Source organism: Glossina fuscipes, unplaced genomic scaffold, assembly GCF_014805625.2.
Source record: "Glossina fuscipes isolate IAEA_lab_2018 unplaced genomic scaffold, Yale_Gfus_2 122, whole genome shotgun sequence".
NCBI lineage: Eukaryota > Metazoa > Arthropoda > Insecta > Diptera > Glossinidae > Glossina > Glossina fuscipes.
The window spans coordinates 755,780-767,188 of NW_023998465.1; the positions used below are offsets into that span (position 1 = coordinate 755,780).

Here is an 11,409-nt window from a genome sequence, read left to right on the forward strand (position 1 = left end):
AACAACAAGTAAGCGCAACAAAGGATTAGTTGTAATTCGGATCCATGGAGCGTTTTTTCTGGTATAAGGCCACTGCATCCGATGGTTGTCAAAGTGACAAAACAAAAGTAGGCACCATCGATTAGAGACCAGTTTTCCCATAGCGCAAATACCATTGTTCCCAAGCATACGTAGAAGATTAATATTAATATCACAATAATAAGGGGAACTTGATAATGTTGAATTCTACTCTTTCGCGAAAAATGTAACGACTTCAATGGACTGTTGTAAAAATCGAAATATGAAGCTCCTCGTAAATTAGTCTGTAAGAATTCAAATTCATGCAACTCTTTGCCATCGTCTTCGTCGCCGGAGTTGTAACTGTTGTCGCAATTAAATCTGCTTCGAGCATCATCTGCATAGCAAAAGCTTGGTGATAAACTAGTCCTACGTGCCGCGTGACCATTACATTTAACTCCACTATTAACCATTATTGATTTTTGAGTCCGTTGATGTTGACCTTCTCGCTGGAATTGCTGCTGGTCTTGTATCATGAATTTTTCATTGGAATTAGGGAGCACATTCGTTGAAGAGCGATGGAAATGGAGAGTTTTTGTAGCGTTATTAAAACCATATATTGATGGGGAAGACGTACAGACGAACGGGCGAAATACTTTACTGTCGTTGCTTGTAGAAGCAGATGATATCAAAGGCATTCGTGACGGCGTACCATGAGCGCAGCTATTGACAAAAAGATAAATAAAAAGAGTATCACATAAAGTTAAAATGAAGTTATATGCGCTGCGTTTTGTTACTTGTGGAGCAATGCAAATTCTTCCAGTAATTGATAATTATAATTTCCATTTTTCGTAGTATTCGGACTTCTTTTATACTATTTTCAGTTAATCAAACTGGCAATAAAATATACCCTTGTATACCCATCATCGTTAGACTAAAAAAGACAGGAGAAGTATAAGAACAAAATTTTCGTGCTCTATTATATGGAGATGGCGCGGCTGATTTTTTCTGTTTTGAAAATAAAAGTTTTTCTCCCTTTGCTATCGTGCTCTTTGAAAAGTTTAAATCACTTCGAAGTTCTCTTCATATAGGAGTTTGCGTTTCGTGATAGCGCCTTTATATATTGGAGTCGAAAAATAACAGACCTATGTGATTCGAATTCAATACCGTTAATATTTTTGCTGAAACGCTACTATAAATTAATTTTCATCATAAAATATTAAAAATTAACCCTTTTCCCGAAGGAGTTATTTCTCAAGGAACATTTTATATGGAGTGGGGCCAAGAAATAGACCTATGTGGTTCCAACTAGGTACACTTAATTTTTTTATTTAAACATAAACAACTTTTCATCCCAAAAAAATGAACTGTTATGCCTTTTTGATATATAAGGGTTTAGGTTTCATAAGAATCCTTATATTCGGCGGTACTCAAAAAGTGCATCTACGTGGTCCAAATTCGGTTGATTTCCTTCCACGAAATACTAGAAATTCCAAATTTTTACCATATAAAGATTAAGCTTTTGTAAGAACGATTACATGGTAAGGAGAGCAAAAAATTGCCACAACCGATTCAAAGTTTTTGCACCAATTTCTAATGCTGATAAACGATTACTTAGCCACTTTTATCGAATAATTTTGAAAATTGCAAATTTTTCCTATAAAACAAAAACTTCGAAAAAGTGAACCCATCCGAAACATTTTCAATAGCGTTCGTCCTCAGAACACGTCACTGCAGTAAATTTCATCAAAAGATTTCAAAAATTTCGATATATCTTTGACACGAATTTAAATGAACAGACATCAGAAGGACATGCGGACAAACTGGCTTATATCTTTATAATAAAGGTCTCTCTTAAGCCCTTGCGCGTGTTATATATGTCTGCACTAACTTAATATACGCTTTACCATAAATAGTCTGGGGTATAAATATATGCATTGTATGAGTGCAATAACTACAATCTAATTTACAAGATGAACAATTTTTTGGAAGTGAATCTACAAATTGCCAGGGAGGTGGCAAAAATGTGTAATTTATGATGGACAATCCTTTAATATATTTTATACTGCAGTAACGACATATTTTTACACCTAGCAATGCCCAATACACTCTTTACACTCCGAAAGGTGTCAGAATTTCCTTACTTTGGGTATAAAATTTGTCCTATAAACCCTCAAAGCTCTATGCATACTGTAAGGAAGCGTTTAGCTTCCTTTGCGTCCGCCTAAATGTTTGCAGACCTCAACCACGCAGATCGACTTGTCCGTTTACATGTCTTTGTATTGAACATGATCAGCCTCTTCCCGCTCAAACACATGTAACATATGCAACCATACAAAAATGTATTGAAAGTATAAACATACAAGCTATATATAAAAATCTACTCAAAGTATTGCCATACAACTATATGAGTTATATGAAGATGTACTCAAAAGAATAATATGTATTCAAAATATTCAAAAGCGTAAAATGTACTCCAGGAATTCGCAGGTACCATATAAGCTATATATAAAAACGCGTTGGCATATAAAAAGAAGAAAAACCACGCACATTGTGAACACATACCTAACGGTCACCAAATCGTACGATTTGGTACGTGGGTTAACATTGCACAAACGCATGTTGAAAAGAGCAAAAAAATAAGTAGAGGCTTAGGCATACGAACAAGCATAGCAATAAGAAAAAAAAATGTAAAATGGCTGTAAATATCATGCATAAGCACATGAAGGCATAATCAGCATCATAGAAGCACAGTAATAGGATAGACATAAGTTGGCACGTAAAATAGTATTAGTGCTAAGATATGTATAAGTAATATCATACAGATCGAAACTGAGGTTGCGGCAGAAAGTCTGACAAACACGTTGAAGCTAGCCTAAACTAAGCATACGTATAAGCATATTATCTCACTACATATGTAAGCGCGTATAGAACATGCATGTAACAGAACAGCGAGCGTGATTGCGACTATAAAAGAGCGTGTCTCATCACGTTCAGGCTTCAATTGTGTCATAGCCGCCTGAGGTAAGTGTTCACGGACTACTTGACAAGCCGACTTTTATTAATAGGTTTTTTTTTACTTTTACGGGTAGGGGATGAGCTGGTTTAGTTTTAATCGCCATCCCTGAAGGACTTATAGAACTGCTGACTATTAGGTATAGGGGATGAGTTAGTTTAGCTTTAATCACCATCCCTGAAGGACTCTTAGGGACTGCTGAATTTTACGGGATGAGCTGGTTTAGCTTTAATCGCCGTCCCTGAAGGACTTATCGAACTGCTAACTTTTATGGATAGGGGATGAGTTGGTTTAGCTTTAATCGCCGTCCCTGAAGGGCCGAGGAATGTATTTTTCTTTGTTGACATAAGCCAAATAGGGACAAACCGGTCGCCCAGAAGGGCAAGGTGGGCTGTTATTACATCTGCGACGTATCCGTTTCTTTTTAGCAACTCGCGATATCGGAAGAAAGAAATCTAATAACACGTGTTCGAACAATCGATAATAAAGAAATTCCAACAGAAAGTCGGGTCACCACGCTGGTTTCCTCCCACCTCTCTTCAAATCGCTTATAATCTCCTTATCTATAAATAAAAGTAGCGTAGGAACACACCCGAAGATCGAATCATTTTTTTGCATTATAAATTGTCTTGGAAAGAGTCCTGGAGTGGCTGAGCTTACCCTGCCCAAGAAGACTCGTTACAATATATTTAACACTTAAATAGGCAGACATGATAGTAAATACCAACGTAATCAATTCGAGAGGTTCAGAGAGCTATTGTTCTTTGATAAATTGCGGTGGAACATCGTTGCAACAATTCTAGTGGGCACTTGTTTTGTATTACACGTATAATGTACTTCAGGTAAAACTTAAGAATTATGGGTTCCGAACATACGATTTATTAAAATTCTTTAGCGTGTCTTGTACTGCATGGTATTTTTCCATTTCCCAGTTTTCTAATATCTGACATTGACTGATTTTTTGTTGAGACCGAAAGAAATCAGGAATTGTACAAAGTTAAAAAAACTTTACCGAAAAAGTTATCCAATTTGCCTTATGGACGATACATCTGAGATGATAACGTTTACTGTAATCCAATCGAAAATTACAATTGGAATGAGATTACCAACTTCCGGTAAGATAATCCTGTAAGGAGAACTCCAGTTCAAGACGCCAAAAGAGAATATAATGGGTTTTGAACGAAAACAGCGAGCCATCATCAACAATAACTGCTTTAGTACAGAAATTTCTTTGCCAATCTGAAGCACTAACTCTGGAGTAAGGGATATGCTCCCACACACAATTACTTTTAATATTCTATTTGAAACTACCATTATTTCCGTTTTGGTCATTAGCAATAAAAATAATAACCCGAGCTGAAAGCTAAAGGACTGAAAATTATGGGTCAACTGTCTAATAATAATGTCTATAAATTTTCGGCGGGGGCCGAACCTCGTATACCCACCACTATGCTTGCCGCATTCTGCTCCCCAAGTTCTTTTATTCGATACCCATATCAGTTGTATTACTAAGAAAAAAATAACCGCGATGTCCATCATATTCATCTTAGAATTAACTCAATTTTAGGCAGAAGTTGAGAAATGTACAAAATAGTTTCAAACATTCTGTCTTGTTTGTGTTACGCTAACTAAGCATAAAACCCCAAAAAAATAAAAAATAATTAATTTAATCAATTGCAACTTTGTGTGGGCACCAACCTGTGCGCAGATACCTTCAATGTTTCTACCAAATTTGTAGCCGATATTTTTGCGACAAAGAGCGTGCCAACAATAAATATCACATAGACGGATAGCCATGGCTAAATCAATTCACAATTTCACGCTGATCAACAACATATATACTTTATACGGTATCTGAAGCAGAAAATGAGGATATCTCCATATTACAGTGGTGGGTATAAAAAAAGGAAGGGATAACGTTCAACAGAATATTATAAGATCAAAGCTACATTAGTAATACAATAGAAATGATTAGTTTCATATCAACGCCATCAGCTGACTACTCCTGAACATAAATGTAAGCAAGATGATACTATGGACCCTGTACTTAGTAAAATAGATGAAGCACTAAAGAAATTTACTTTTCCCTAAATAAAATGAAATTGTACAATAATATAAACAATGATTTCTAGATTTGAATTAAATTCAATAGCGTACAGAAAACCGGAAATGTACATTGTATTGTATTGACATTGTAATTATCTCTGTTCAGTACATCATGTTACTAATATATGTGCGAACAGCATTCAATGCTGATTTAAAATGAAAGAAAATTAAATAACAGGTTATTCTTGGCGGATCGATTTACTTGACGTTTAACATGTATGATGGATGAAAGGATGTAAATAAACCGTTTTTGCTGTTCACGCCGGTTAATGATATATATACTTCCGATCTACATACATTGCAAAAAAATTGAACATTTTTATTCTATCTGCAAAAAAATTTTTTTGGGTTGTTTTTTTTTGTCGTACTTACCTTGAATAATGCTGCGTTTCGGCCCCAAAGTCATTTGAAATCAATAAATTATTCACCCTTTTGCTATCATCTAAGCGATCAACATAAGCCAAAGGCATTATATTCGATATTGAGCTTGAAATATAATCTGGTTCTTCTTTATGACTTATACCGTCGGCATTATCAATGCTTTGAGTGCTAGTGTTTCGTAAGAATGCAAATGAAGAGAAAATATTTTTCCTGTTAGAGATGTTTCGCATCTTCGTTGTTGGTGAAGTCGGTGTCCACATTGTCATTGAAACAGATTGAAGTTTGTCCACCTCACTGCTATCGCTCCTATCAGATTCAAGAGTATTCATTAATGTTCTATCACCGCTCATTGTGAAACTTTGAGTATTTTGTGTGCCACCTATTATTGTATTTGTTGAAGAAGGTGACAGACAGACATTTTTTTGTTGTACCAAATCTTCGCGGCAGATTACGTCGTTTTCTTGCAATAAAATATTAATTTCGTTCAGTAAAGGTTTTGCCAAAAATTTTGCACGGCGCACATCTGGAACACGAAAGACATATTAAACGCTATTTCGCTCAGAAGTATTTAGATGGTATGAATACAAAGGAGGCTATGTTTAACTCAAAAGAACCCCTTGGTTTATTAAGCATATCGTACGTAAGATCTCAAATGAGTTTCTATGACATTACAGCATTAAATTTTTAATGATCACAATTTTTTGCTTTAAAATTGGAAGTTTTCAAAATCTAGAATTTAAAAAAGCAGACAGTGTTTCAGTACGTCAATTTGACCCTTTTGCCAGATGACGAACGAGAACCAAAAGAAATTTCAACGTTGAGAGACTACGTTGTAGACAGTTATGGATACGCAATTGTATATAAAGCAAAGAAAATTTCGGGCAATTAACTTTTGGTCAGAAACCGTTTCTATCATATACCGGCTCCTTCAGGATTCAGGCGATAATGTGATTTTATTTTTATTCTTCAGATATAGTCCGAAAATAATAATTATTTCCACACATAATACAATAGTTGGAGATCCGTTAATAAAATGGGATCGTATCTCCTTCCTTGATGCCCATTTATTGTCATTTTTTTCCTGAGGAGCAAATTGATGAAATGTTTGATGTTGATAATATTAGCATCAGCCCTTACCTGGGTGTCCTTCCATGGGGTTATGCGTTTTACTGTCAACATAGCGTGACAGATATGAGCTGCTCCTTTTTTTTTTCTATATATAGCCTAATCTGTACCGAAACTGTAGTGCTGGCGGGTAATATATATATAAAAATAAAGTGGTGGCAAGAAGTCAAAATGATAAATTGATTGGTGCGGTTAGTTTAGTAAATCGCGGTTTAATGGACTATATCATTTTGCTCCCGACTTTTTTTTATTTTTAGTAGTTTCGCTCCTTCGAAATTTTTCCTTTGTGACTTTTTCATGCTGAAAAGTGTATCGACTTGGTTTTCTTGTTCACAGTTATCGCATGCTGTTTGTGCATCTTCAACTGTCAGTGGACACAATCTGTGTCGCTTTGTGATTTTTTCTCTTCATTTGACTGCAGCTGCTCTCACTACTCCATCGCTTCCGGGATGAATCTCTATAACTCTAGCTAATTTAGTTAGAAGGTATTCATCCATTTGGGCGTTGTTTCAGCCGACACAAATGCTCTGTGTTCCAATGCCGACAAAATGTATTTTCTATCTGTTCCTCAAGTGGACTTTGTTCTTGTTGACTGGAGCCTCTTGCGGTTAGACAAATGGCTTTGCCGTTGTCGCCCCTCGCCCTGAGGACCACTATAAAGTGATGAGGCCAGCGAAATCTACACCGCTTTTCTTGAACGCCCTTCCGGGTGTAACTCGAGATCGGGTTTGTTTTGGCATTATTTCTGAAACATTTCGTGCATTTGTGAATATAGGATTTTATTAACTTTGGTAGCTGCAATATTCAGTACTGCCCTCTGATACTTGTTGGTGTGACTTGATTGCCGCCGTCTGCTGTTCGCACACAATGGTGCTCACATATTTTACAGTTTGAACTTAAAATTATAGCATGTTTTTGACTATCAGATAATGCTATGTGTTTGTAGCCGATTTTTCTTCACCTACGAATAATGCGATGGACAGTAATTTTGACGACAATGCGATAGAGTGTCCCTTTTACAAAATTTTCCAACTCGTCTTTGAAATGCATCTTTTGCACGCGAGTTCAGCACGCTTTCATTCTTGGACAATTAAGTGTGGGTGAACGTATACGCTGATCGTTTTTGTTTCGTTCTAAAACAATACGCTGCGTCTCTAACCAGTTTGTTAAAACTTGAATACCTTTGAAGTAAATTAAAATCGGTGTCTTCCGCAGCATTATCGCAACTTCAAATCTTCTTTTCAAATTTTCCGTTTCTAAATGAGTATATAACTTGAGGTTCTGCCACTCTGGACCTTCCAGCTCTAACTTGTTTTGTGTGTCTCGTAACCATGTCTGCTTGGCTTTGGCTTGTCTTAACATATCTCCATTGACTGTATGTGGTAACTGGACGAATCTAGACTAGATGATCGCCAAACCAAGATAAAGCAATTGTTGATTCTATCCGACAATATGTTGGCGTGTGATTGGAAAACTCGTATGATTGCTTGACCAGTATTACGAGCCTGTTTGATAAAACAGCACCACATAGCTCTATTCTTGGAATGTGTTCGACTTTAGATGACGCTACATTCGATTTCCATGTCATCAAGGACACAGCCATCTTATTGCTGCTATCTATGACACCTATGTGGACTGCTGCTGCGTAACCTGCCAGTGAACCATCACAGAAACAATTAAGTTCAAATGATAATTTTGAGGCGGTTCCTAGTGCCGGCCATTAGGGTAAAAAGGGTAAATCAGGCCCAATTAATCTTTAGTAGCCATAATTCTTTTTATGACGATTTTTCCCGTTGTTGTAATTGGTTGGATGCATCCTAACAGATCGAACACATTTGCGACATTTGAAATAATGATTCGTTTGGTGCTGCTGTTTGAATCAGAGTCTGCTATTTTGACTTGAACGTGAAATACATCTAGTCGCGGAAGCCACTGGGTCCATAATATTTTTATAACATTACCTACATTGATGTCTACTGCTGCAGGTGTAGCTTTATCTTCTGGTGCAATATGCTGTAGAATTTTGTCTAAATTTGACGCCGTTTTCGGATGTTTAGCTTGGTTCTTTCTAAGATTTTGTTTATATCCTTGTATAATGTTGTTGCGATCTACCTATCTGACGCTGCGGTTCACTAACAAACTGTGATGTAAATTGCGGATCCTCTGCAAGCTGAATTAGAAGAAAATACCGTTCATCTAACCATCGTTATAAATCATAAGTCGTTGACGGATGTCCCGAAGATATCTTATGTAAGGCGTCGAACTCTGACTTTTGAAGTGAAGCTATCTTGTTTAATCACTGGATGACAAGGCAGATAGTAGGATTGTGTCGAATCTACTTCATAATTAGCAGTAGCAGACACATATAAAATGTGCCCAACCTCAAGGTATTCTTGCAAAATTGAATAGCATTGACTTTTCAGCTCCGGTTTTTGCTCTGGTTGTATTTCCACATGATGGAGCTTCGTTATTGTTTTCTTCCAGGATAGTTCCAATGGGATGCATTTTGAATTGTAGTCTAACTGTGTATCTTTCAGATTCTTCGTTGATCTTCTTGTGGTTTGTTTGAGCGGTCCTTCATACTCCTTTTCTTTTTTCGTTAAGACCTCTTCTTGTTCGGAAAACTTCTTTCACAATTCATTCTATACGGATTACCCTGTTCAAGCAGCGATCCGTATATATATCCCCAACTAGTAATATCTCATTCTTGCCAGGAATTTAATATTCTCGGTCAGCTAAGTCCTTCTTTTCATTTGCCTTTTCCATCTTACCAACCTGCAAGGTATTTGACTTCCAATATGAGGTAGAACAAACAGCTTTATGTTTAGTGTTTTCTGATACCACTTTTCTCTGACGTGTGCCGAGATTTCACTCTTGCTCACGTTTCTGTTCTCTAGCATTTCTTTGATCGCTCTCTTCGTATTTTCAGCAGTTGAGCTGCCCTTTCAATAATAAAACACCATTGTGATACTTAGTTCAGCAAACCTCTTAATGGAATAAAATACTCCACTCTTCACCCATAATTCAATTGTAGCTAACAGAACTGTGGTTTGCTTTGCTGAACCGTCAGTTTTGTGTAAGGTAACTTGTGGTTATTTTCTGCGACTCTTTTGATGTCGGCTTCATTTGTAGTAACATATGATATACGTTTACACAATTGATGAACATCTGCTAGCCACGTGCTAGGGACTCAAATAGTTAGTGTACAAGCGTTACGAATTATGGCACTGATACGTACGATATGGTTTCTTGCAGACTGCAAATTGATTGCCTTTCTCAATTTCGGTTGCTTCTACTGCGTATACACCCAGCTTGAACGGCTTCCTGATTGCCGTTGATTATGTTTTAAAGATGGTGAAGCGGGCTCATGTAGAAACTCCCACTGTCGAGTATGCTGGAGTGTGAATATTACTAAATCTGGCTGATTTACATCAAGGCTGTTAATAATCGCTATAACCCCGGTAAATGCTTTATATCTGCCGAATTGTTGGAGCTGCATATTGTCATATTAATGACTTTATTTCTGTGTGTGATGTATTGCAACATTTATGGTGATTGAAGCCTTAGATCCTGCTGGCATGGTATCTGGTATTCTCAGATTATAACTACTTCAACGCGGCCAATGCAGACGTAGCTATGAACTTTTCAACCCGTTTGGCATCCTCTACAAAAATCTGTGTGATATCTAAAATTTAATCTTAATATCGGACTATCAAATTAGCTCTCCTTAACACGCACGTCTTGCTGATGCCGTATCTAAATCGTCTTTTAATCTTTCAAGCTTCATAGGATTCGCTATTTAAATTTGATATGTTCATAGATATCATTTGCTAAGCCAAGGGTTAATCCTTCGCTCCTAGCCTAAATCTATAGCTGCAGCATGTGTGCGTTAAATGTACGAAAGTTTTTTTTTTTTCTCTTGTTTGTTTACAAATAAAATTTTTTTTTTCTATTTAGTATATCCTAAGTCCTTATGTTTAGTATAAGATTTGCTATTGGAAGATCTTATATCATTTCACCATAATTTTATTATAACTCAACTTCATGTGTAAATAAACAAGTACGCAAGTAAAATTTTTATTTAATCTTCAATACCCGCTATCTTTGTCCTATTTTATAAATTTTTATTGGTGTAGTTGATAAGTAATAAACAAAAAGTTAATTTTTTATACTATATATACTTTTACAAGGAAGGGAACGTGTTAGTTTCAGCACCCAAAAAGAAGCTTTAAGACCCTATGAAGAGTATGTATTGTTGACCAGTATATTAAATTCTGAGTTCATTTAAGTACCCGTGTTTTTCCGCGTAGTAAGCTTCGTAAACGTTGTCTTAATCGCAAATATTAGTTTGGGGAAAAAGAAATCCATTATTTTTATATGAACTTCAACACTTTATTTAACATGCTTCGGATTGTCCGATTTGGGTCAAATATGCACCTTTTTGCTGTATAATTTGTTGCCATTTTAAAGGTAACTTCAAAATGCCTCTCTCATACAAGTCCTGGTCTCTATTTGCAAAAACCTCTAATAGTCGATTTTCACACCTCTAATAGTCGATTTTCACAATCCTAGATTCCAATTTTTTATCATTAAAGAAATTTTGCAATGCAAGAAAAAGATGATAATCGCTTGGTGCCAAGTCCGGACTGTATGGCGGAGTTCCCGAAGTTTCTGGCGAGTCACTGTAGATGTGTGTGGCCTAGCCTTGTCCTGGTGGAACACGACACCTCTCCTGTTGGCCAATTCTGGCCGTTTCTGGTCAATCGCTATCTTCAAACGGTCCA

General features: G+C 36.5%; 1 protein-coding gene across 1 annotated transcript in view; it reads right to left on the reverse strand.

The window, feature by feature from the left end:
- LOC119640677 overlaps positions 1 to 11,013 on the reverse strand; it is an 11,595-nt gene extending 582 nt beyond the window's left edge. The window contains exons 1-3 of the mRNA XM_038038867.1: positions 6,638 to 11,013; positions 5,492 to 6,023; positions 4 to 720 (exon numbers count right to left, since the gene is read on the reverse strand). Of these exons, the coding sequence (XP_037894795.1) occupies positions 4 to 720; positions 5,492 to 6,023; positions 6,638 to 6,653 (1,265 nt within the window). The 5' untranslated portion in view covers positions 6,654 to 11,013. The remainder of the gene's footprint in view (positions 1 to 3; positions 721 to 5,491; positions 6,024 to 6,637) is intronic.
- Between the last annotated feature and the right edge of the window lie 396 nt (positions 11,014 to 11,409).